Raw genomic sequence first — 27,458 nt, forward strand, 5'->3', positions numbered from 1 at the left:
CTATTCATCTCACACAGTCTTAACTCTTGTACCTCCGTCTGCTGTTTGTTCACTGCGAACCAGTCAGAATTTGAGCTGAAATGACTCTTTCCCCACACAGAACAAGTGTGTAAGAAAGCTTCTAGAAGAGTAGATCTCAGGTACTTTCTTCGGGCACCCTAGAGGGAGGTACCTAGGAAAAGCAGAATTGGTCGAGCCAGTTCACCTGGCCAAGCAGGCTGTCCTTGATAAAGGAGGATTTTCAGCCCTGCTGTTTGTGGATGGGACCACTGAGGCCCTCTCTTAGCTTGTGGGTCAGGGTGATGCCCTCAGAGCTGCGTCTTGCCCAGCATGATCAGGTTTGACTGCTCCCCACAGTAGAGCCTAGAAGATGAGCTCTTGCCTTCCCCTTCATGGTTAACCGTCCTTTGACTTCTGTATCTCTCAAGCTCTGGGGAGAGCAGTGTATAACTTGTGTCCATTCCATCCATCTTCGCTGGTACTGTCGGGAAATCTCAAGCTCCATTGGGGCAGCAGCCCTTGTTTGTCTGCATGACCCCTCTATCCTCTAGGCATGGGATCTGGTAAATAATAGTTGGCGCTCTGCGGAGCCAAGTATCTCTGTAAGTGCAGGGACAGTACAATGTGAAAACGTTTCGCAAACCCCAAAGAGATTCAATAACCAGGTCAAGGGCCGATCCTTGAGTATCAGCTTCCTTTCCTGTAGCTGCTTCTCCCAGCACCAGAACACAGCCAGGACCGATATGTTCACGTTCTACCGGCTTGTCCTCTAGAAAGTAGGCCAGGATCATTTCCAGTGGGCGCGGGACTTGGAGAAAAGTGCACACCGGAGCTGCGGAAGGCCCCAGGAGAGGAAGCTAGGCTCGGGACGAGGCCAGGATCGATGGCCTGGCCTCGGCCTCGGCCTCGCCACCGCGCTGGGACAGGTGTCTGCTGGGGGTGTCAGCTGAGCGAGTGACACACCTCAAGCAGGTACACCTTCCTCCGCCTACGAATGACCTAATTACAGCAGCCTGCAACGCCCAGAGGTGGGGAAGGTCACTCCAGGCAGCCTGCCACTAGGCGTCAGTTCTTGTCCTCAAAGATGTGGGACTCTCACGCGGTTCCCAGGGCTGCCGGACTACGCGCCTTAGTGTTGTGACTGTTGTTTCAGTGATCAGGCTGCCGGGCCCAAGACCACATCTGAGAGGTGTCATCCTTCCGGCAGCCTTCCAGGGAGACCAGGTCACGGAGAGCCAGCCAGCCCTCGCCTACCCGGACTGCTCATGCGCGGAGTCCGCGCAGGCGTCTTTCGGAGCCTAGAGCTCCGGGATTAACCGGGTTCGCCGCTTCGAGCACTGCGCTTGCTCCGACTCCGTTCCTTCCCTTCCCCCCCGCCGCCCTCCCCCGCGGGAGGACCACGCCCCGAAATCGAAGGCGCTTCCTTCGGCATCCAGCTCCGCTGCGCCTGCGCCTGGGCCCCACGGTGCGCCGCTCTGGGCCCGGGCCCCGCTCCGACGCCCTCCCCGCGGCCCCCCGACGCCGGCGTGACGTCACCACGCCGGGCGGCCGCCATTACAGAAAGCCGAGTCCCGAGCTAGGGCGAGCGGAGGAGGAGGCACAGCGGCCGGCGGCCCAGCACTGCGGAGCGAGCCAGCGGGCCGGCGCCAGCGCCTAGCAGCCGCCAGGGGCCGCAGGAAGCACCCCGGGGGAGCGGCGGCGGCGGCGGCGTGTGCGTGTGGCCCGGGTGCGGGCGGCGGCGCGGGAGCAGCGCGGAGCGGCAGCGGGTTCGGGCGGGCGTCATCATGGACGAGAAGTTGTTCACCAAGGAGCTGGACCAGTGGATCGAGCAGCTGAACGAGTGCAAGCAGCTCTCCGAGTCCCAGGTCAAGAGCCTCTGCGAGAAGGTGAGCTATGCTAGGCCCCAGGTGCGGCCGCTGCCCGGGGCCCTCCGCTCGGGAGGCCGCGGGGACGGTGCAACATGGCGGCACGGAGGCCGCCGGGCCCCTCGAACCTCGTCCACCGGCGCCCGGCGCTGCCCGCGGCGACTCGCGAGCGACCCGGCGCCCCCCGCCTCCCGTGCGCTGATTGGATGGCGCCGCCGCCGCCGCCGCCGCGGCCTAAGATGGCGCCGCGCGCCGGACTCCGGGCTTCCGAGCCTCCCGGCCCGGGCCCGGCCCGACGCTGGGAAGCAAGCAGGGCGGCCGGGACCCTGCGTGGTCCGGCCGGGGACTGGCTCTGCTTTGGGCCCAAGAACGGGACCCGGACCTGCAGCGATGTGGAGAAAAGGCATTGCGCTTGCACCCGGGCTTGCTTCTTGGAGCCGGCGCTGCGCACAGGGTCCCCCCACAAGGCGGGCTTTTAGGCCAGACCCCCGCGCCTCTGGAAAGGTCACATCGCGTTCGTGTTGGCTTTCATAAGCTGTCTTCCTCGGAGCCCCGTTTAAAATGCGTTTAACGATCCTGAAAAAAAGTCACTAACCCAATTTCTACGAAGGTCATAGTGGGTTTCAGGGGAGGAGTATAAAGTTTTCTTAGTTGGAAGAAATGGAGGATTTGGTGAGTCATACTACACGAAGAGCTTTGGGATTGGAAACCCAGTGTCATTTTAATTTATGATGTATATATGCTGACTCAAATTGGGTAGTGTGAAATCCTTCTCTGTGTAACGTACTTTGGCCTGGTGCCATTTATGTTTAGAATGAGCAACACAAACTGGAAGAGAGTCAATTTTTGTGTCCTTTCTTGGTTGAAAAAGTTTCTTGATTGTATTTTTGTGGCTACAAGTAGTGTTGGTAATCCCCCGAGTTGACCTCTTTCTGTATTTCAGACATGGTGCTGGGTCTACTCAGCAAAGTGATAACTACGACTTGTATCTCAGGTTATCTCGTTCCATTGGTTTTCCCCAAGAATTGGGAGAACGGGTTAAGCTTTTGGTCGTGTTGTATTTTTGAAGTGTTATTAATGCAATTTTCTAATATAGAATGTTCGTCTCCACTCCATTTTGGATTCGCTTTTCACGGTTAATTTTAACAATTAATTTTGCCGGGTAGTAGTGGCCTATGCCTTTGATCCCAGCACTCAGGAGGCAGAGCCAGGCAGATCTCTGAATTCGAGGCCAGCCTGGTCTACAGAGAATCAGGACAGGCACCAAAACAGAGAAACCCTGTCTCGAAAAACAAAACAAAAAACCAGAACAAAACAAAAACAATTAATTTTAGTGTAAAATTAAGGATTATGTTAGTAATTTGTATTGGGAAGAATTTTCTGAGCACTGTATGCACACTCCTTTGTGGTTTAGTGTAAAAAGGAGGTTTTTGTGTTTGATGAATATTTTCTGACGACACAGTTTTTCAGAAACTGCTGATAACAATTGGAGTGTGGATTTATTTATCTCAACAAGGCTTCCTGACCTTCCAGGTATCCTTGGCTGCCCTGGTACTGATTCTGTAGCCAGGGTACCTTTGAACTTGTAGACCCAACATCTCATCTTCCCAAGTGCTGGGATTACATTTGTGCGCTACACCATGCTCCACTTGAATCTCCAGTATTTTGATCTCACATTAAATGAGGTTGCTGTTTTTAAATTTTAAAAGTAATTTTTTTTTGTTTGTTTTTTGAGACAGGGTTTATTTGTGTAGCCCTACCTATCTGAACTTTAGACCAGGCTGGTCTTGAACTCATGGAGATCAGCCTGCCTCTGTCTCCCATTGTTGAGATTAAAGGCAGGCACCACCACTGCCTGGCTAGGAATAAGCTTTTTAAAAACTACTTGCTATACTTTAAAAAAAAAAAAAAAAAAAAACTTAATATATTGCCAGGCCTTAGTTTCTAGGTGCTGACTGTGAACATTTTGAGTCAGCTAGATGGCTGGTTATCTGTATGGACCGAGTAAGACCACTCATTGGGCTGTTAGACTAGACACCACTACTTTTTGTTTCCCAACTAAGTGACTGTAACTGGTTTTCAGATGACCATTTACTATAGAATAGTTAACCTGTGTTCTGAGGTCACCTCTAATCTGGTAGGATTGTGTCCTAAACTAGTACTTGTGTTTCTGAGTATCCAAGATGGCATGCAGTTCTGAAGGGAATCAGAAGACAGTGAAGGATAAATTATACATATTCTCAGGAAATTTTTAAAAAAGATTTATTATGAATAGTGTTCTCCCTGCATGTATGCCTGCAGGCCAGAAGAGGGCACCAGATCTCATTACAGATGGTTGAGCCACCATGTGGTTGCTGGGAATTGAACTCTGGGCCTTTGGAAGAGTAGTCAGTGCTTCTTAACCTCTGAGCCATCTCTCCAGCCCTCTCAAGAAACATTTAATCTAGTTGGAAAGACTAGAATGGTATTGTCAACATGACATGTTCTAATCATTGGTTCTCAACCTTCTTAATGCTACCTACAACCCTTAAATGCAGTTCCTCATGTTGTAGTGACCCCCAACCATAAGATTATTTTTGTTGCTACTTCATAACTGTAAGTTTGCTGCTGTTATAAATCATAATGTAAATATCTGATATGCAAGATGTCTGATATGTGTATAATCCCTGTGGAAGAGTCATGACCCACAAGTTGAGAACCGCTGCTCTAGAGTCACCAGGAAAGGGAGTTTTGGGAATTGTCTAAATTAGGTTGACCTGTGAGCATGTTTTAAGAGTGCCTTCTTTTATGTTGAGATGGGAAGACACACCCACTGTAGGTGGCACCATTCCCTAGATTGCCAGGGGGGTGGGGGTGGGTGGGGGTGGGGCTCCTCAATTGTGTAAGCATAGAGGAGGCTCTTTATGGTTGAGGTCCCCAATGACCTGAGTGTGACCCGTTAGGACCTGCATGGTAGAAACAGCTTACTCTTCAAGATGTCCTGTGAGCATGCATTCATTGCTCTGTTTCTGACTATGATGTGAGACCTTCCTCAGGCTCCCGCCACTGTGACTCCCCTGCTGTGATGGACGGGGAGTGGGACCCAACCAACCTCTCTCCAAGCCAGGCATGGTGGTGTGTCCCTGTAATCCCACCTCTTGGGAGAGGGTCTACAGAGCAAGTTCAAGGACAGCAAGGGCTACACAGAGAAACCCTGTCTCGAAACACCAAAAATAATAATAGCTGTTGTTGTTTTACAAATGTGAGTTCATGCAAGTTTGTGGAAAGAAGACCCAGAGCACTGTATTCTCCAATTTACACCTTTAGCAAGTTAATTTCTGTATCCCAATACCTCTTATTTAAGCTCCCCAAAGGGACAATGCCAAATGCAGATTCTCAGTTAAGGAATGCCTGCGTTTTCCGGGTTGTTCCTCAATCAAGTTTGCATAGGCTTTGCGCCTTTAGACAACTCTCAGACGAGATACACATAGAAGGTACCAGGAGACAGAAGGTAGCACTCACAAAGACAGATGAAAGCTGGGTGCTAATGCTTCAGAATCAAACCAGCGGCAGCTCTGCGGGAACTCCCCAACAAATAATTCTTGAGCCCGGTGGCGGTGGCGGCACAGGCACAGGCCTTTAATCCCAGTACCTCAGGAGGGATCGCTGGGAGTTTGAGGACAGCAAGGGCTGTTAACGCAGAGAAATCCTGTCTTGACAAACCAAAAAACAGCAACAAAAAAACTTGATTGGTGCATGCCTTTAATCCCAGCAGAGGCCAGCCAGAATTACTTGGGGGTGGGGGGTACCTTTAAAAAAAATAAAAAAGTAAATGAAAATAATAGTTATTGAATTTATTTTAAAGTTTCCTTGAAATAGATTCTTTTGATGAATGTTGTTGCCTAACCTCCTTGGTTTTTAATTATATTTCAACTTTTATAACTATGTACACCTTTTAAACAGTATTAAGATGTTTTAGGCTGGGAGATGCAGGCCTTGGTATACCTTGTACAAGTCCTAGTAAGACAGAACAGATAATGTTTTATTACCAGTTCTGTCCTTAGGTAAAACTACATTTGTTTTTGGTGTGTTTGCCTTCTAAATATTATTTGTTCACGTATTGTCTTTATTTTGAGACAGCTGTGTTTCTGTGCCTACGGCCAACCTCAGACTCACCATCTTCCTGTACTTTCAGGCCTTCCAAATACATAAGGAATAAATGTTCTTAGTTTTTTTTCCCCAAAGGAATTCTTGATCTTGGCATGCAGTTATCCATTTCTTTGCAAACATTATAAATGAAATAGTTGTTATGGTGTCATTTAGTTTAACATTTGCTACATGAGTATGGGGAAAGGAAACTGCTTCTTTCCTAATTTATTTGATACGCTGAACTTTTTAACCAATATTGCAGTCTTTTCTTTTTCTTTAAGATTTACGTGTATGGGTGTTTTGCCTGTGTATATGTATGTGCAACCATGTGCATGCCTGGTGCTCCTGGAGGTCAGAATTATGGCTAGTTGTAAGCCATTAAGTGGGTTCTGGGACTCAAACCCAGGTCCTTTGCAAGAGCAACAAGTGCTCTAAACTGCTGAGCCATCTCTAGCCCCCAAGATTAAAGTCTTAGATGAAGTAATATATTTCTGGGTTTAATTTAAAAGGCTGTTTGGCTGTCTCCATAGTACTAGTATTTTAATATTAAGAACAAACAGGTGGGAGAGGCATGTTAGGATGTTTTCATTATACTTTGGTGTGGTCACTGTTGTAGTTACAAAGCCAAGGCTCAGAAAGGTAAAGAGGCTGGTGAGGGAGGCTGGAGAAAAGGTGTGTGGATCATGACTTCTAATCCCAGTTTTCCCATCTTGCTTCCAGGCCCTGTTGACGTGTTAGTAATGAAGGTGTGTGTAGACTGGGCCAGCCTGGATTGTGGGCTCTGATTCTGTGAACTGAGCTTTGTGTTCCTGGGCTGCAAAGCTCCATTCATCAGATAGTGTTGTCCCACCTCTCCTGGAAACAGAAATTACTCCATTTGCATTTGGCTAACTTCATTTGTCCCTCAAATAAGATTGGTAAAATGAAACTGGGCAGTGGTGGCTCACGCCTTTAATCCCAGGACTCGGAAGGCAGAGGCAGGTGGATCTCTGTGAGTTCGAGGCCAGCCTGGGCTACAGAGTGAGCTCCAGGAAAGGCACCAAAGCTACACAGAGAAACCTTGTCATGAATGAATGAATGAATGAATGAATGAATGAATGAATGAATGAATGAATAAGATTGGTAAGGTGAAAACTGTAGGCCATTTTTTGTCACATAATACAAATCTCATTTTGTAAAATGGCCTCTGTTGCAATTGGCACTCAAAATGATGTTCTTTTCATCTCCGAATCCTCCACACACACCTGTGAGAGTTTGTTCCATGTGTTAGCAGCGTAGGGTGTGTTGCAGCTTGGGTTATAACTGAATGAGAAACCATAGTTATGCTCACATTCGGATTCCTCTGTCCTCCCTGTCCCCTGACAGGGGCCCAGAATTCTCTGTCTTCAAATACTGGCTATAAAGATGAATCTCAAGTAGTATCAAGAAGGATGAGCCTGGAAACCAGACCTGGTAGTGCAGAGAGTCTCAGCTATTCAGAGGTTGAGGTAGGAGGATTTCATGTTCAAAAGCAACCACTTAGTTTTGAGAGCCTGTCTGAAAATAAATGAAGAGAAAGCGAGGGATGTAGTTCAGCCATCCAGCACCTGCCTCGCATGACAAAGCCCAGTCACAGAAAGAGGCTTTATTTGTTCCCATCCTGTAGGAATGAATGGGACAAATTCATTTCTGTGTTCAGTCTGTGGTAACCAACATTTTCCCTTTTTCTTTTTTTTTTTTTTTGGTTTTTCGAGACAGGGTTTCTCTGTGTAGCTTTGCGCCTTTTCCTGGAACTCACTTGGTAGCCCAGGCTGGCCTCGAACTCACAGAGATCCGCCTGGCTCTGCCTCCCGAGTGCTGGGATTAAAGGCGTGCGCCACCACCGCCCGGCTCATTTTCCCTTTTTCATTGTAAGTTGTTGTCATAGTTAGCTATGAAGTATCCTTTTTAGTGTGTAGAAAATAAACATGAATTTTGAGTTGAGTCTTCTAAGGGCACTAAAGGGACAGCACTTTGCTCCTACTGTGACTATTTCTTTTTTTTTTTTTTTTTTTTTTGGTTTTTCGAGGCAGGGTTTCTCTGTGTAGCTTTGCGCCTTTCCTGGGACTCACTTGGTAGCCCAGGCTGGCCTTGAACTCACAGAGATCCGCCTGGCTCTGCCTCCCGAGTGCTGGGATTAAAGGCGTGCGCCACCACCGCCCGGCCGTGACTATTTCTTTTATTTCCATTTTTTATTCTTTAAAAATATTTTTTTCATCTTTGGAAAAGCTCTCTCATTCCTGGGCTGTAACTGAGTTGGACTGGCTTTAGGAGGGGAAATATTCTATTGGTGGCATCAGTGTTTTAAATAGCTTGCTTTCTTTATAGGAGTGGGGTAGGCTTAAGAAGGGGGCGGGGGCTCTCTAGCTGCCAGGTTGGGAATGAGAGGTGACTTGAACAGTCTTCGATTAGCTGCTTCATTTCTTCACAGTACAGTGCTTTTACCTAGTTATAAATTGGGGGGGTTGTGTATTGGAACGGATGAACACAGAGAGGGCATGTTTCTGAGTCCTGGGTAATTTGTTACTGCATGACCAGCTGGTTTGTTGCTCCTCCATTCCCTCTCCCTCCTGTTTCAGTCAATTTTAGTATAGATGACGTTTAAGTACTGCGGGGGGGGGGGGGGGGGGGCCGGCGTGGCGCGTTACTGTTTATGTTACAGATGATAGTTCTAACCCTTGTGTTGGGGCAGAGTAGAAGGCTTCAGACTTTAGCTCTAGGCTGCCCCATCGTTCACCTGCGCGGCTGTGGAGTTGAGTCCACAGACTCTGCGGAGTTGGTTGTGCTGGTGAGGACTGTGCTTCTGCTTTGGATTCCGTTGGCCAGTCCTCATTAGGCCTTCACTGCTGAACTTTGTCTAGATGGCCTATCTCTGCACAGATTTAGTTTAGCAAAGTTTTAGCAGGACAGTGGTGGTGCATGCCTTTGAGGACAGCCTGGTCTACAGAGCAAGTAACAGGACAGCCAAGGCTACACAGAGAAACCCTGCCTCGAAAAACCGAAAAAAAAAAAAAACCAACATAAAATGATTGATGGTTAATGTCTCCTAGAGACTGCTCAGGGCAGAATTTGTGAAACAGAATTATTTCTGTAGCAAAACATCATTAATATCCAGTGACCTGCATCACATTTTCTTCAGTAAAGCCCTTAAGAGTCTACTTTTGATCTATTATAGGAATTGCTTGGAACACCTTTTAATTTTTTATTTTTATTTATTTATTGTATGGGAGTGTTGGAAGATGGTCTTACTGTACAGCCCAGCCTGTCCTACAATTCAGGATCTTGCTGCTGCGTTGGCCTCCTGAGTGCTGGATTTACAGGCTTGTTTCTCCCACACCCTCCCAGGAGTATATTATTGTTTTAAAGGAAAACACTGTAAATATCCACCTTTAAGAAAGTGCCTCTAGGAGCTGGAGAGATAATGGCTTAGCAGTTAAAGCACTGGCTGCTGTTCCAGGTTCAATTCCTGACATCCACATGGCAACTATAACTGTCTATAACTCCAGTTCCAGACGTACATGAAGGCAAAAACATAAAATGCACATAAAAAATTTTTAATTGTAAAAAACAAAAGCTTAAAAATGTATCTCTAATTCTAACACAGTAGGCTTTAAAGGTCTTTAAGTTAGAGGCTCTCCCCACCTCAGGGCTATATAAATACTTAGTCTTAAGAAAAGGAGGCGGGGCATCTGAACTATGTGAGGTTAAGTTATTGGCACTGTTAGGGAAGCCCTGTGTTTGAGTCAGGGGGTCCATTTAAATAGAACAAACAATGAGCATTAGATGCCTGAGCCAGTACTGGAAACAAGGGATTTGGGTTTTTTTGGCACACTGAAGTATCGTGATTCTTGCTATGTGATTCAGTGGCTGGTTTTTTGTTTCTGAGACAGGTTTTTTTGTTTGTTTGTGTCTTGTTTTGTTTTTTGAGGCGGTGTTTCTGTATGTGGTCCTGGCTGTCCTGGAATTCAGATCCACCTGCCTCTTCCTCCCAACTGCTAGGATTAAAGGCCTGCGACCATCGGCTTGGTTTGAAACCATCTTAGTATATATATTGTCCAGGACTTGAATTTTTTGGAACAATGTCTCATGGGTTTAAGTAACCTAGTAGCCAAGGACAGCCTTTAACTCCCCATCCTCCTGCCTCTGCTTCCAAAATACCAGGCATTTGCAACAATTCTGCTATGGATGAGTTACAAAGTTTAATTCCCATAAGCCTGCTTTCATTTCATCTTATTTGATGATTGGGATGGCCCATATTTAAGCATGGTGACACACACCTTTTATCCCAGCACTAAGGAGGCAGAGGCAGGTGGATCTCTAAGTTCCAGGACAGCCTGGTGAAACCTTGTCTCGGAAAACCAAAAGAAAGAAGAAGGTCTAGTCTCTAGGTCACTTAGAGCAAGCAGGTTGACAGTGAAGTTGTGAGATACCTGAGTCCAAAGAATGTTGTTGGTAGTAAGATAATGACCCCCAAAGGTGACATCCTTTCCAGAATTTCTATGTTGTTTGGATTGCATTTTAACTTCCACATTTCCTGACCATAAGGTCTTGTTTAATAAATAGCCTGTTTCTAGTTTTAACCTTATTTTAGGACGTTTCTGTCAGATTTGATTGTTCCAATCTATGCTATAACTAATTCTTTTTTAAAAATAATTTATTTGTATTTTATGTACTTTGATGTTTACCTACATATATGTCTGTGTGAGGGTGTCAAATCCCCTGGAACAGAGATTATAGACAGTTGTGAATTGCTATGTGGGTGCTGGGAGTTGAACCCAGGTCCCCTGGAAGAGGAGCCAGTGCTCTTAACCTCTGAGCCATTTCTTCAGCCCTATAACTAATTCTTTTATTTGTTTTGTTTTTGTTTTTCGAGACAGGGTTTCTCTGTGTAGTCCTGGAACTCTAGACCAGGCTGGCCTTGAACTCAGATCCATCTCCCTCTGCCTCCCAAGTACTGGGATTAAAGACATGTGTCACCACAGCCAGCAAAACTTTTAATTTTTTGTGTTTCATCAGATGAGAAATTTGAAGGCTGGGTATGTGTTTTTGTTTTTGGAGACAAGGTCTCTATTATGTAGCTCTGGCATCTGACTCCCCTTCCCCAGTACTGGGATTAAAGTTCTGCACCACCACACCCAGCCTGGGGAAAATGATTTGGTGGAAGCAAAAAGTGGATCAGCAAGATGGCTCAGAGGGAAAGATGTCAACTGTCAAGTCTGACTGCCTGAGCTTGATTCCCCAGGCCTCACAGGATGGGAAGAGAAACCAGTTCCCACAAGTTGTTCTCTGGGTGCTGAATGCATTCACACCATGGCTCACAGGTGTGGCTTCCCTCTGCTTCACTAAATAAATGTAATAACTTTTTAAATATTTTCTTTTGCTTTGCCTACAAGAGTAAAAATACCAGCCTGAAATTGATTATTTTAAACACTTCAATGTTCTAACATGAATCAAATTACTTTGAAAAGCTCTACCATATTAAAGAGTGGTGGTAATTCCCCTTTGAAAACAGATTGATGAAGACCTGTGTCTCTGGAGGGTGCCATTAAAGGCCATAGAGGCCGGGCATGGTGGTGCTTGCTTTTAATCCCAGCGCTGGGCAAAGGCAGAAGGGTCTCTTGAGTTGGAGGCCAGCCTGGTATACAGACATAACAAGACCTTGACTTAAAAATAAATAACAAGGAGCTGGAGGGATGGCTCGGCAGTTAAGAGCACTGGCTACTCCTCCAAAGGTCCTGAGTTAAATTCCCAGCAACCACTGGTGGCTCACAACCATCTCTAGTGGGATCTGATGCCCTCTTCTGGCATAAAGGAGTACATGCAGATGAGCACTCATACATTAAATGAATGAATGAATAAATGAATATATAGTAGTAAAAATTAGAAGGGCATGTCGGCTCTCCAGGCCAGCCTTCTTACACGTCTCTCCTAGTTTTCCTAGTTGCACAATAATCTTCAACACATACATCTGCAGTCTTTATTATCTAGGCATTTAAAATGATTTACTTTTCTGTAGTCATTATCTTAGTGTTGATAAACTTGAGACAGAAATAAAAAATACATTAAAAAAAACAGTTCTTTGTAAGTTTACATTTTTGTTGTTTGTATGTAACTGGGAATAAAGAGATGGCTCACCGATTAAGAGCACTTGGTACTCTTCCAAAGGGCCTAGTTTGGCTCCCAGCATCTATGTCTAGTGGTTCACAGCCACCTATACCTCCAGTTCCAGGAGATTTGATGCCCTCTTCTGGCTTCTCTGGATACCCATATTATATGGCATACAAACACATAATAATACACAAATAAAAATTTTTTCAAAAAGCCTTATATTATGAAAACATTTTGTGTTTGCTCGCTCGCTCTCTCTCTCTCTCTCTCTCTCTCTCTCTCTCTCTCTCTCTCTCTCTCTCATGCGTGTGTGCGTGCGTGCGTGTACGTACTGGTCAAAGGACAGGATTCTCCTTCCACCATATGGGGTGCAGATATGGAACTCACCATCAGGTTTGGTAGCAAAGTGCCTTTCCTGCTGAGCCATCCCTACAGCCCCTGTTAAAACATTTTTAATATTGCATCTGATACATAAAACTGTTTTTCCCATATTAAATCATTACTGTTTTGTAAAATTGGGTCAGTGGGGCAAAAAGAGAAACTAGATTAGCCTTCTCAGGTTTGCTTATTAAAAAAAAATGTAAATGTATTGGTTTGGGTATGTAGGTGGAAGGCAGGACAACTTGTTGGAATTAGTTTTTCTTTCCATCGTGTGGAGTCCAGAGATGAAACTCAGATAGTTGGTGTCAGTGGCAGGCACCTTTATCTTCTGAGCCATCTTGCTGGCCTAATGGTCCCAGATTTAGAAGTTAGAAATTTTCACTTCATACTTTTCATTTTCATGTTGATGGTGCCAGTATTGAAATATGCAATTTACTGGACAATATAAGTTCATATGTAGTATCTGCTCCTGGGAATAATGGAATGTATTACTGGGTGTAGAGAAGCAAATCCTAGGAGACACATTGCTGTGTTCTCATGTGTCCACCTCCTTTGACTGTAGTTAGGATCCAGGTCTGTGTCTTTGCATTAAGAACCAAGAGAAGGGGTTGGGGATTTAGCTCAGTGGTAGAGCACTTGCCTAGCAAGCTCAAGGCCCTGGGTTCGGTCCACAGCTCCAAAAAAAAAAAAAAAGCAAAGAACGAAGAGAGGCATTGTTGGAAAAGTAGGTGCTGGAGAATGTAGTTTTAAAATGCGAATCATTTCACCTAAGAAATGCAGGGCTATGGTTTATGGGGATGTTTACTTTTATGTGTGTAGGTTTGTTTGGTCGGTTTTATTTTTGTTTATTTTTTAATATAAGAGTATATCCTGCCTGGCTTAGACCTTTAATCCCAGTATTTCTGGGAAGTATCTACTGAAAATATTCTAAACTTGGTGGGTGTCTGGAAAAAGTCTTTGGAGAGTAGCAAATGGTGATTTTTTTTTTCTTTTCTTTTTTAATGTGGTTGTACTTGTTAGGACAGCATTGGTAGGTGTGGGGAGGGACTTTAAATGTTACTGACTTGGATTTTATTTTCACAGATTACAACTTTGGGGAAGAAACAGAGCTGTGTTTCAGATGTGTGGCCTTAAACTGTGGTGATGTCGGTTGTCACCCGCTGGCTCGTTAGCAGCATTGTTCTCTATTTGGGGGGGGGGGTGTGCTGTGGAGAGGGAGTGTGTTTTGAGAGAGGATAGGCATATGTAATTGTCCAGGCTGGCCTTGAACTTGTGGCAAGCTTTGGCCCTAAGGGCTGGGATTGCAGGGTAGCAAAATTTCAGTGTGGGTAATTGGTGGTGTATGATTTGAAGTGGTCTCCCTTTCCTTTGTGATACTTGTAGTCTGCTTTGTTCAGTCGGTCTGTTCTTTCTTCCCCCTCCTCCTTTGCCATGGAAGTGGCCTGTTTTGTACACCAGTCTCTCTGGTGGTTAGCACAGGGCAGAGTCATTCAGGTGGTTTAGGAGATCATTTTCCAGTATACATTTTTAGTATATGTAGAGGTCTGGCTGAAGGATGGTTTCTAAAAGCAGCCTAGAAAGCATGTATGCTATATTAAATACTCTAATTATAAAACAAGAACTTTATATTGTTATGAATAACTAGAACAAAATCAGAAATTTAAATGTCTTAACCTCCAAAAAGTCAAGACCAAGAAACTTCAAAGCCTGAGAAGGCAACATTAAGCACTCTTTTTTTTTTCAAATTTATTTGCCTACATGTATGAGGACACTTCCATACAGTGTCCTCAGAGGCCAGAAGAGGTGTTGGATTACCTGGAACTGGAGTTGCAGATGGGCGTGAGCTACCTTGTAGGTGCTGGGAATTGAACCTGAGTCCTCTGTAAGAGCAGCCAATGCTGTTACAACTGAATCATCTCTCCAGCCCACGTCCTGATTTTCATTGATTTTGTGTGGGTGTCACTGATGTCTTCAGTATTCTAGTGGGGTGGAAATATGATCACTTTTACAAACTAGAGTAGTGATTGAATGTCATCTTGGTACATGCTCTCTAGACAGCCCCCATAAAGTAACCAATAGACTGTGACCACATCTTGTCTTATAAATATAGCCAGTGGGCTAGTAAGGTAACTAAGTCTCTTGCCAGTAAACCCGAGGACCTGGATTTGATCACTAGAACACACATGGGTGGAATGAGAACTTGCCCACAAAATACATAAAATGTAAGATTTCGGCAGGGAGGGGGGGCTGTCTCAAGATAGGGTTTCTTTCTGTTTAACAGTCCTGACTGGGATAAAAGTCGTGACCACCAACAACCGGCACAAAATGTAAATTTTAAAATTAAAAATGTTAATGTTTATTTTGGGTTGAAAATGTCTGTGGTTTCATATTTTACCAGGTCTGCCTTTTGCATTAATATGATCAAAAAGCATCTTTTTTGCCACCATTTAATGCTGAATGTATTGCTTTTTTTTCCCCCTCATCTGTAGGCTAAAGAAATCCTGACGAAAGAATCCAATGTGCAAGAGGTTCGATGTCCAGTCACTGTGTGTGGAGATGTGCACGGGCAATTTCATGACCTCATGGAACTCTTTAGAATTGGTGGTAAATCACCAGATACAAATTACTTGTTTATGGGAGACTATGTGGACAGAGGATATTACTCAGTTGAAACAGTTACACTGCTTGTAGCTCTTAAGGTAATTTTACTTTTTTGTTTGGGCCTTTTGAACTGGGTGAGAGCCTTCTGGAATGTTCTTTTCCTGTGATGATTTGTTATCTTTATCTGAATGTTAAATTTTAGAAAAAACTTCCACATTTAGGAATGCAAATAATCATGTAAATGTCAAAGTTAATCATCATGTCTGGCATTTGGAGCCAGAAGATGGTTTAGAACATAGTGCCATGGGATACCTCAGGTTTGGTGTGTTTGTTTGAGACAGGATCTCAGTACACAGCTCTGTATACCTCAAACCCAAAGAGTTCATAGTCTGCCTCTGTCTTCCAAGTGCTGTGATTGGCAAACTGATCAAGTAGAAGTTTTAGTTCAGTACATTGGCTGTGGAAATAATAAAATAACTGCATTAGGTACTAGGAGCGTTTGAACATCTGTGTTGGATTATTTACATCATTTGACAGTCTTATGAAAATTTCACGGAGATCAGATTATAAAGTGAAGATTTTGTTTTTAATGTTAGAAAAGGAATTTGATCTAAATGTACAAGAATGAGCAAATATCTAAACAATAGTTTACTTCCCTGGAGTAATAACAATTAAACATGTGAACTGAAGTCTGTAATCCCAACTCTGGTGAGGCCAGCCTGGCTTAAACCATAAGACCTTTTCTTTTACAATAATCATAAAAGAAGGAAATTTTAGACTCCTGACTTATTGTTTGTAGCTCTGAAATGTAGAGATGGAGAGTCACCACTGAAACCCGGTGGTGGCATTGGTGTCAGAGGTGGAGCGCTACGTCTGCCTTAGGAAGCTGTCTGACTCTGGAGGGGAAACTACTGCTCTTCCTAGGCAACAGACTCACTTGTTATTACAGAATATTCGGAACAGGAAATCGGCTATCACCGATTTCTCTAACATTAGAGAAGAGGGGAGAGTGTCTGTCCAGAGCTGACTGAGGATTAGCATCTGCACTGCCTAGAATACTAAGTGGAGGGTTTAGCGGAGATGGTGGGCACTTGGTGCAGTGACGCCGGATACTCTGCAAGAAGCTGGTAGCCCAGGTTCCCGTGGAAGGAGGAGTGGGCTGCCTGTAAGAATTCATGTGCCAGTGGGCCTGCTTGGCACTGCTCTGATCCCAGTACTCCAGAGGCAGGGGCAAACTGATCTCTTGAGTTCGAGGGTAGCCTCATCTAACATAAAGCTCCCACCAGCCAAGGCTCCATAGTGAGACCCTGTCTCAAAACAGCAACAAAAAAAATTATGTACCAAGGCTAAACTGCATTGTGTCCACCTAAACGTCATAGGCCCAAATCCTAGTTTCCTGTACCACAGAGTGGCTGTGCTTGCTGCTAGCACTTTACATGGATACTTAAATAAAACGAGGTCATGTGGGTGGGTCTTGTTCTAGTATGAGTAGTTCCTCTATAAAAGAGATTAGGGGGCTAGGGAAGTTGGAAGACCTGAGTTCAATCCCCAGAACCCATTTTTTAAAATGCCAAGCATGGAGGCATGCACCTATAGTCCTAGCCCTGAGGAAGTAGAGACGAGAGAGTCTCTGAGGTCACTGGCCAGCTAGCCTAGCCTAGTGAGCTCTAGGTCAATGAGATGCTGTCTCCAAGGAGGTAGATGGCCATTTCTGAGGGTGACACCCAAGGTTGTCCTCTGGCCTCCAGGTACACATGAACATAGGGAAGAAGATGAGAGACTGCATAGATAAAACAGCTGTCTGTAAATCAGGAGAAGCCTTTAGAAGACCCCAGCTCTGCTGACACCTTGAGGAAAGGAAAGGCACCTCCGTAGTGTGTGGACCCACTCCGAAACTCATGGTGGCCCTTAGCAAATGAACACTACGGGGGAGGTGGCCCTTTCTCAAATGGTGTCTGAACAAATGCATCAAACAGATTGTTGGTCTAAATTAATAGCAAAGGCTGTAAATTCAAGAAGAAAAAATATCTGCACACTTGATTAGGCTCAGATTTCTCAGCTGTGTTCATAGAACGATAATCCAGGGCTGGGGATGCAGCCAAGTTTCTAGAGTGCTTGGTTAGCATGCAGGAAGCCCTGCACTGGACCCCCAGCACGTTATAAGTGTATGATAAAATATGCATGTAATTCTAGCATTCAGGAAATGGAGACAGGAGAAGCAGTTCAAAGATACTGCAAAGAAGAAGACATTTGGTTAAATGGTTATTTTCTTGGTGCTGCTGGTTGAATTCAGCCTCTTACGTGCTAGCACAGGTTCACCACAGTTACTTCTTGTTTTGTGTAACTGTGGGGGCGGGGGTACATACATGCTGCCATCAAGCATGTATAGAAGTCAGTTCTCCTTCCGCCCTAGGGGTCCTAGAGAGCAAACTGGTAGCTAACAGATGAAATGTAGCTATAGCTTGTCTTGTGACGTAGGCTGTCTTGGGCCAGTGAGGTGGCTGAATAAAGACAGTTGCCACTAAACCTGATGTCCTGAATTTGATCCCTGGGGCCCACGTGGGCAGAATGAGATGACACACACACATGCACTTAACATAACTTTTCAAATTAGGCTCGATGACAGACACCTTTACCCTCAGCCATCTCACTAGCCTGCACATACCTTCTTTTAAAGCCTCTTAATAATAAGGTAGGTTTTTTGTTTGGAGGAGCTTATTTTGGTGTTTTGTTTTGCTTTTTATTCTACAGGGTATCTAGCCAAAGCTGCCCTTCAGTTGGTTGCAGTCTTCTTAGTGTTGGGATTATAAGCATATGAAGCCATGTCAAGATAGATTTTTTTTTTTTAATTTTCATCCATTTATTTATTTTTGATGTTGTTTTGGTTTTTTGAGGCAGGGTTTCTCTGTGTAACAGCTCTGGCTCTTCTGGAACTTGCTTTATAGACCAGGCTGGCCTTGATCTCACAGAGCTTTGCCCTGCCTCTGCCTCCTGAATGCTGGGATTACAGATGTGTGCCAACACTACTTAGCTAAGACAGATTGCTTGAGACAGGATCATACTGTAACTTGAACAAGCCTCAAACTCTTCATTCTTCTGCATGGACCACTATGCCTAACCTTAGATTAGTTATTTCATCCTAGAAGATAGATGGTTAGTAAGAATGTGGTTAGTTAATATCGTTAGTCATTAGGAAATTATAGTCACAGATACCAACTACTTCATGTCTTTTACTAATACAGTGGCTATAGTCAATACCATAGATGAATATGCCAGGAAATTAGACTCCTCATCCATTCCTGTCAAGAATGGGAAACGGTCTGACCAGTAACTAATGGAGCAAATACAGAAGCCATGGTGTGTGGCCATCCTGGGAGCTAGTGTACAACTGTGAAAGGTGTGCAACCTCATCTGTGCTCCAGCATGGTGACTTCACGATAGTGCTCCAAGGAATCTGCAGCACGAGAGGCTGTGTTGTGTAATTTTTCACTAATATGAATTGTCTAGAAAAGCCGTTCTCGAGAGAGGAAAGTAAATCAGTGGCTGTCGGGAGCTGGGATAGTGGGAGTAGCGAGAGGGATTGCAGATAAGTGTGAGGGATCTTTGTAAGTAATCCAAGGTGCTAAAACTGAGGAGGAGGATTGTCACTTAACTATAAATTTAGGAAAAGTGATAGAAAAAAAATGTATGATTTTATTTTACACAAGATGGTACAGGGAGTTAGATTTTAATTGAGGTAATATTGATAAACATTTTATTTTTAAGATGTTTATAATTGCCAAATGTTGTAGTGCACACTTCTGATACTCGAATTTGGGAGGTAAAGGCAGGTGGATCTCTGAGCTCTAGGCTAGCCTGGTCTACAGAGCGAGTTCCAGGACAGCCAGAGCTACACAGAAACCCTGTCTCGGGAAAACAAAAAAATTTATAATCTATGATTTTAGTTCATTGAAGTGTAGAAATGTGTGTTTGTTTTTTTATCCTTCAAAGTTGGAACTCTGGGTTTCCCTCTGGAAAGTTTCATGAAGTGTCGGTTGTTTTTTGGAAAGAACTAGCTGTCTGTTGTCCGTTTTGCTTTAGGTTCGTTACCGTGAGCGTATCACCATACTCCGAGGGAATCATGAAAGCAGACAGATCACACAAGTTTATGGTTTCTACGATGAGTGTTTAAGAAAATACGGAAATGCAAACGTTTGGAAATACTTCACAGACCTTTTTGACTATCTTCCTCTCACTGCCTTGGTGGATGGGCAGGTGTGTGCACCTTAAAACTCACCGCTGGTTTTCCTTTTTCCAATAATCTGCTTTGTTAGTATTTAGGAGCCGCTGGCTTTCCACCCTTACAGCTCATATCCCTTTGGGATACTTTTTGGTAAATGTTGCTAGGTGTTTTTAAGTTTTTTTCTATATTTCAGGTGCTAAACTGTACAGAATGGGATCATGGAAAATGTAACTCATTCAGCTTTGGGGCTGTTTATAGAGTAGTCTGAGAGAGATAAGGGGCTGTTTGCTTGTCTTGGTAGATGTGTACACACTAACGTGGAAGAAAATTCTGAGTATGAAGGTGACTGCCAGTCTCTTGTGGGGCTGTGGGTAAGGTTAGAGAAGCACCTTCTTGAGGGGTCCTCAGGGAAGAAGAGTGGGTACTCAGTGGTTGGGAGTAGGCCAGAACAGTGGCCAAATGGTGGGGACTCCTGCCTAAAGTGTCCCCCAGATACTTTAATTCTTAGATGTAGTTACCATTTGTAATCCATCTCTTTAGATCTTCTGTCTACATGGTGGTCTGTCGCCATCCATAGACACACTGGATCACATCCGAGCACTTGACCGCCTCCAAGAAGTTCCTCACGAGGTAGGACTTCTCTCTGATAAATCCCCCCAGACACTCTTCAGGAAAAAGGAAACTTGTTTAGCTGTGCCTTAATTCATTATATGTTCACTCACATTTTCGAAATGAAATGACATGTGAGCCCTCTTACTATTGCTCAGAAGTTTCGAAGCCTTCTGGTCGTCCCCATTAGCCCATACTGTCTGATAGTGAAGCTTGGCCACACAGGCAGGTAGGATAAGTTACTGATGGAATGCTCCTGTTGATCTGCACTGTGCCTTGTTAGTTAGAATCGCTTCTCATTTTGGAGTGACCTTAACTTCAGTTCAGCAGATACTGCCCAAAAAGTGATTTTGTAGAGTTCTGCTTCTGGTGAATTATTAAATCAAGAACTTTTACCTGCATTTTAGGGTCCAATGTGTGACTTGCTGTGGTCAGATCCAGATGACCGTGGTGGCTGGGGGATATCTCCTCGAGGAGCTGGTTATACCTTTGGCCAAGATATTTCTGAGACATTTAATCATGCCAATGGCCTCACGTTGGTGTCCAGAGCTCACCAGCTGGTGATGGAGGTATGTATGTTCTTTGAACCTGCCAAACTAACTTTCTAGTAATAACTGAAGGAAAGGAGTTTGACATGTGAGACATTCCTTTACTCCTGAGTCTGCCCCCCCTCCCCCGAGTTTAACCCTTCTCAGTAGCTGTGCATTAAATGCAAGTCAAGTTTGTGGTGGCAGTGATGCATGTATGTTTAATGTGTCTTCAGATTCTTAATGACTGGGAGGGGCTTGGGATTTAATGGTGGAAGGGTTAAGATGTGGAGATAGCCGGGCGGTGGTGGCGCACGCCTTTAATCCCAGCACTCGGGAGGCAGAGCCAGGCGGATCTCTGTGAGTTCGAGGCCAGCCTGGGCTACCAAGTGAGCTCCAGGAAAGGCGCAAAGCTACGCAGAGAAACCCTGTCTCGAAAAACCAAAAAAAAAAAAAAAAAAAAAAAAAAAAAAAAAAAAAAAAAAAAAAAGATGTGGAGATAGAGAAGGGTATAATAGAATGCAGTTGTTTGTTTACACATGTTTAGGAAAGCGAGGGAACATCATAGCATTTATGTAGTCCTTTGGATACCTGTACTGTAGGTGATATGAAAGAAGTCTCCTCTGGTGGATTCTTACCTTGAAACAAGGGCTACCACAATTTTTTCTGTAAGATGTTGTCAGGACTGATCCTCGGCATAGTATGGCAGCACACTCTTGCAACCCTATTAGGCTGAAGCAGGATTGCCTTTTGATCCAAACCAGCCTGGGATACACAGTGACACCCTGTCTCAGAAAACAAGTTCATTTTAAAATCATGTCTAAGGTCATATAAGTGAAAGACAGATTTATAGAAGCCTACTATATGAGAAGCAGTTTATTAATTGGGAATGGATAATATTTAAGTTGGATTTGTTTGTTTGTTTGTTTAATTAATTTATTTGGTTTCTTGAAATATAGTCTCTCTACTACAAATCTCTGGCTGTCCTGGAACTCTCGATGTAGATAAGGCTGGCCTCGAATTCACAGAGATCCACCTGCCTCTGCCTCTGCCTCCTGGGATTAAGTGTATGCCACCGCCAGGCAGTGGTGGCGCACGCCTTTAATCCCAGGACTCGAGGCAGAGGCAGGCAGATCTCTGTGATCTGTGAGTTCAAGGCCAGCCTGGGCTTAAGACTGAGTTCCAGGACAGGCTCCAAAGCTACACAGAGAAACCCTGTCTCAAAAAACCAAAAAAAAAAAGTGTATGCCACCATATTTGGCTTGTTTTTAAATGCTAAAAAAAAAGAAAATATTTTCATTTTAGCAATGACGAATATATTCATGTACATTTTATAGGTTGTATGAAATATAAAAAATTGACCTTCTTGGAGAGAAACTGTCATTTTTCTGTCTTAGAGTCATCTTTACCTGTGTAGGTAGGCAAGTAACTTTTTTTTTTTCCTGCTTCTTTTACAGGGATATAACTGGTGCCATGACCGGAATGTAGTAACAATTTTCAGTGCTCCAAACTATTGCTATCGCTGTGGTAACCAAGCTGCAATCATGGAACTTGATGACACTCTTAAGTATTCTTTGTAAGTATCTGCCCTGAGCTAAAGCTGCATGTTCTCCAGCTCTTGGTAAACCAGATTACCGGTTGACTTTAAGATTTCAAGGGAATGGACCTACAAGTAACAGGAATAATAACAGCTTCTCTTATTCGGAGCCCAGAGTGAATTACTAGGTCTTCAATTTCTTGTTATTATTTAGAACAGGGTGTGATTGTATAGTTCTGATTGTACTGAAGGGGCCCCATTATATAAAAATGTAGCCTCTAGGACTGAAGTTGATTGTTCTTGAAATACAGTTACATCACAGGTTCACAGCTCTAATCACTCAGAGAACTGTGTTTTATTTAAGTTGTGTAAGTGAGCTTTCTATTCATCTTCCCCTTCACTGTTTGATTTACGGCAGACATTTTTCTATAGGCTAATCCATAATCTAAAAAGATTTTAGCCTCCCCTCCTGAAAGTATGGCCAGCATTTTCATCATCTTTCATCAGCTTGATACAGTACAAATTCTTACCTTAATAATAAAATATTTCACTAAAGCTTGCCCAGTGATTGGGCAAAACCAAAACTTATAAGCCATAGTCATCCTAGGGTTCCCCCCTGCTAGGTAGCCTCCCTGGATCTGTGGGTTGTAGTCTGGTTGTCCTTTGCTTTATATCTAGTATCCACCTATGAGTGAGTACATACCTTGATTGTCCTTCTGAGTCTGGCTTACCTCACTCAGGATGATATTTTCTAGTTCTATCAATTTGTCTGCAAAATTTCATGGTGTCATTGTTTTTCTCCACTGAGTAGTACTCCATTGTGTATGTGTACCACATTTTTTTAATCCATTCTTCAGTTGATGGGCATCTAGGTTGTTTCCAGGTTCTGGCTATTACGAATAATGCTGCTATGAACATAGTTGAGTATGTATCTTTGTGGTATGATTGAGCATTCCTGGGGTATATGCTCAAGAGTGGTATGGCTGGGTCTTGAGATAGATCGATTCCCAATTTTCTGAGAAACCACCATACTGACTTCCACAGTGGTTGTACAAGTTTGCACTCCCACCAACAGTGGAGGAATGTTCCCCTTGCTCTGCATCCTCTCCAACATAGGCTGTCATTAGTGTTTTTGATCATAGCCATTCTGACAGGTGTAAGGTAGTATCTCAGAGTTGTTTTGATTTGCATTTCTCTGATGACTAATAATGTTGAGCATTTCCTTAAATGCCTTTCAGCCATTTGAGATTCTTCTTTTGAGAATTCTCTGTTTAGCTCTATAGCCCATTTTTTAATTGGATTGTTTAATATTTTGATGTCTAGTTTCTTGAGGTCTTTATATACTTTGAGATCAGTCCTCTGTCAGATGTGGGATTGGTGAAGATCTTTTCCCATTCTGTAGGCTGTCTTTTTGTCTTACTGACCATGTCTTTTGCCCTACAAAAGCTTCTCACTTTCAAGAGGTCCCATTTATTAATTGTTGTGCTCAGTTTCTGTGCTACTGGTGTTATATTTAGAAAGTAATCTCCGTTCAAGACTACTTCCTACTTTCTCTTCTATCAAGTTCAGTGTAACTGGATTTATGTTGTGGTCTTTGATCCATTTGGACTTGAGTTTGTGCATGGTGACAGATATGGATCTATTTGTAATCTTTTACATGTTGACATCCAGTTGTCCCAGCACCATTTATTGAAGATACTTTCTATTTCCCATTGTATAGTTTTGGCTTCTTTGTCAAAAATCGGTGTTCTTGTGTGTGTGGATTAATGTCAGGGTCTTCAATTCGATTCCATTGGTCTGTATGTCAGTTTTTTTGCCATATGAAGTTGAGTATTCTTTCCAAGTCTGTGAAGAACACAGCTCTAATCTTAGTACTCATGAGACTGAGGCAGGAGGATTGAGAGGTTAGGGACATCCTTGACTACTTTTTCTATTACTGTGATAAAATACACTGACCAAAAGCAACATGAGATTAAGGGGAACAGTTGTTTAGCCTATAGTTCCAAGTTATAGTCCGTCATTGAGGGGAAGTTGAATCAAGAACTTAACACAGCTACTCAAATAATATCCACAGGCAAGATCAGAGCTGGGTGTAGTGACACATGCTTTTAATTCCACCAGAGGTGGGAGGATCTCTGAATTTGAGGCCAACCTGGTCTACATAGAGTCCAGGGCAGCCAGAGCTATATCCAGAAACCCTGACTCAAACAAAACAAAAAAAGCAGAGATAAATGTATGAGTCCTTGCCTATGCTCAATCAGCTTTCTTGATTCTTAAACAGTTCGGGGCCCTCTGTCTAGGGAATGGTATTGTCCACAATGGGCTTGGTGTGCCTACATCGGTTATGAAGACAGTCTTCCACAGGCCAGCCTGATTTAGACAAGTCCTCAATTAAAACTGTCCCCAGGTGATGACTTTCTTGTACCAGGTTGGCAGTTAAAACATGATCAGCACCCTAGCCCTAAAAATAAACCAACAACTTGAAATGCTGTGTAGCTTTGGCTAGCCAGAACTCAATTCACTGACCTCTGCCTTCCAAGTGCTGGAATTAAAGGTGGCTTCATTTTTGAATTTATAGCCCAAGCTGGTCTAGAAGTGTGATCCTCGTGCCTCAGCTTCCCAAGTGCTGATGTTACAGCTGTACCCCAGTATACCTGTCTCTAAAGTTGGGTTCCAGTCTGTTAAAAAAGGCTGAATTGGATAGGAAATAAACCATAACATTTGAAAAATTGAAGGTCTTAATTTTGGTAAATACATGACCGTGAATTTTATTTTGTTTTTCAGCTTGCAGTTTGATCCAGCGCCTCGTAGAGGCGAGCCACATGTCACTCGTCGTACCCCAGACTACTTCCTGTAATGGAAATTTAAACTTGTACAGTATTGCCATGAACCGTATATTGACCTAATGGAAATGGGAAGAGCAACAGTAACTCCAAAGTGTCAGAAAATAGTTAACATTCAAAAAACTTGTTTTCACACGGACCAAAAAGATGTGCCATATAAAAATACAAAGCCTCTTGTCATCAACAGCCGTGACCACTTTAGAATGAACCAGTTCATTGCATGCTGACGCGACATTGTTGGTCAAGAATCCAGTTTCTGGCATAGCGCTATTTGTAGTTACTTTTGCTTTCTTGAGAGACTGCAGAAATAGGATGTAAACATTAACACCCGTGAGTCCAGTTGACTTCCACTTAGCTGTAGCTTACTCAGCATGACTGTAGATGAGGATAGCAAACAATCATTGGAGCTTAATGAACATTTTTAAATAAGTACCGAGGCCTCCCCTCTTGTTTTGTTTCTTTTCAGGGATACCATTTAATTTAATTGTATGATTTGTCTGCACTCAGTTTATCCCCTTCTCCAATCTCAGCCCCACGTTGTTCTTTGTTACTGTCAGAAAACCTGGTGAGTTGTTTGAACGGAACTGTTTCCTCCTGTAAGATGATGTTACTGCCCAGGTCACCGCAGTGTTTTCATAATAAACTTGAGAACTGAGAAAGTCAGGTTTGAATTGTATCGGTGGGCACGACTGGTGCTGTTCATTAAACAAGAGAAATCAATTGATCCATTGTGGAATCTGTAGAATTCCAGGTAAAGAAAAATAAAGATCAAGGCCACTGTGTAACCTCTCTGGCAACTCGTTGGCGTTCTTCAGAAGAACTTGGGGACTTGTTTGTCTGACATTGCAGTTTGTCTTGTTGCTGGCCTGCGCTTTTGAAAGGAGGCTGCTGCTTCAGTAGGATGATCGTTAAACCCTAGAACTGGAGAGTTTGTTCTTAGGATTTTACTTCAAATGGCATGTTTTCAGATAGAACTTAACAAACTAATGATGTGTCTACTTAGTGTAGTTTCTGATTATAAATATATTGCTATGTATATTTCATGACTCTTTAAAATGATTGACAGAATGGTAAGTTCTTAACAAACATTTGTACATTTCTTGTCAAGTCATGTGATCTTAGAGTTAAGTTTGTCTCAGATAAGCTGTTAGAACCTGAGCCTGTGTTAAGTTCCTTAAGTGGTGAATCAGTGAAGCCAAGTAGAAACCGATGTTTGGGTTCGTGTCTTGTCCCAGAACCGAGAGTGGTACCCGAGTGCCATGCTCAGCGAGTGATGAGTTTTCCCTTCTCTTCTTTGACTTGGCTTAAAATGAAGACACTTCTTCTGTGGAGACTGAAGATTTGCTGTTTTAAGCTTCCTGGGCAAACATCAGGATGCTTAATCATTACTGTGTGAGTGTAGTAAATAAATGTTTCCTTGTTTTGTACTGTGTTGAATTTGGAACTAACAGTGAAGTTACAACATTGCCCTGTATAAAAACAAACTGGTTTGAGTTCATTGTCCAAATCAAAAGGTTTTTCTAGGTATTTTCTTTTCTTCTTGGCCAAACAAATAATGTCTATATACAGCACTTTCTCTTAAAAAAGAATGTGGGGAGGGCAGGGGCCCAGGGTCTTACTGTGTGGTCATAAGTGACTTGGAACTTGTATCGGCCAAGCTGTCCTGGAACTCATGGGTGATCCTGCCTCCACATGCCGCCATGCCCAACTTAATGTACAGCAGCATTTCTGATCCAATACTCAAGTCATCTGGACACCCATCAGCTGCTTTGAGGATCCTGATAATAAATAACAGAGTGGGCTCTAATGGAGTCAGTGTCCTGTAGTTGACATGGGTTGTCTACATACAGAGTCTCAGAATGGGGCTTATGGCAAAGATTGGTTGATTTTCAAATCATTCCCGAGTTGGAGCAAATTCCTAGGCTTTCCCATCTAAACTTGAAGATGTTAATAATACTCTAACCTGATTGTAAAATGTGTGAGCTTCATAAATTCTTCTAAGAATCTAATTAGAGTCGGATGGGAATCACTAAAGTAAGAATTTCTTAATGGGTACCATACTGAGATTGCCGTAATTTTTTTATCTTCTTGATTAGGAGCAAAGAATTGTCAACTGAGTGTTACGGAGGAGTTTGGAGAGGTGTTTGGCGGTTAATCAGTTAGTTCTCAACTGCCTGTAACTTTAGTGTCAGGAACTCTGATTCCTCTTCTGGCTTCCACACCATCAGGCACACACACGGTGTGTATACCTGCAGACAAAACACTTGTATTCATAAAATGAAATGAATCATTTCCAGAAGTATTAATGGCTACAGCTATAGTTCGTTGCAGTTGTCTAGCACGTACTGTGCCCTGGGTCCCAGCTCTAAAAGTCATGTATGACACACGTCTGACCCCAGCCTTGTGGAGGCAGATGATGGATGTCTGTGCTTAAGCATATGAGTACTCCAAACAGAAGTTTCCCGGAGCTGGTGAGACAGTAAAGGCACGAACTTACCGCCAAACTTGAAGACTGAAACTTCAGTCTGTGGGACCCTGTGGTGGAAGGAAAGAACCAGCCCCTGCACGTTGTCCTCTGACCCCCGTGCCCAAACAACAGTGATGTATATACCCACATAC

General features: G+C 43.6%; 1 protein-coding gene across 1 annotated transcript; it reads left to right on the plus strand.

The window, feature by feature from the left end:
• Positions 1 to 1,606: 1,606 nt before the first annotated feature.
• Ppp2ca (protein phosphatase 2 catalytic subunit alpha) lies at positions 1,607 to 26,266 on the plus strand. Its single transcript, XM_076578353.1, has 7 exons — positions 1,607 to 1,886; positions 14,990 to 15,199; positions 19,182 to 19,355; positions 19,864 to 19,953; positions 20,340 to 20,501; positions 21,917 to 22,035; positions 24,781 to 26,266. The coding sequence occupies exons 1-7, from the start codon at positions 1,785 to 1,787 to the stop codon at positions 24,851 to 24,853; spliced, it is 930 nt and encodes a 309-aa protein (XP_076434468.1). The 5' UTR covers positions 1,607 to 1,784; the 3' UTR covers positions 24,854 to 26,266.
• Positions 26,267 to 27,458: the final 1,192 nt, after the last annotated feature.

Source organism: Peromyscus maniculatus, chromosome 8 (assembly GCF_049852395.1).
Source record: "Peromyscus maniculatus bairdii isolate BWxNUB_F1_BW_parent chromosome 8, HU_Pman_BW_mat_3.1, whole genome shotgun sequence".
Taxonomy (NCBI): domain Eukaryota; kingdom Metazoa; phylum Chordata; class Mammalia; order Rodentia; family Cricetidae; genus Peromyscus; species Peromyscus maniculatus.

Coding starts and splice junctions, on each gene's coding strand:
- Ppp2ca (XM_076578353.1), top strand. CDS start 1,785: ATGGACGAGAAGTTGTTCACCAAGGAGCTGGACCAGTGGATCGAGCAG. Junction 19,954..20,339: donor TCCAAGAAGTTCCTCACGAG/GTAGGACTTCTC, acceptor CCTGCATTTTAG/GGTCCAATGTGTGACTTGCT. Junction 20,502..21,916: donor CTCACCAGCTGGTGATGGAG/GTATGTATGTTC, acceptor CTTCTTTTACAG/GGATATAACTGGTGCCATGA.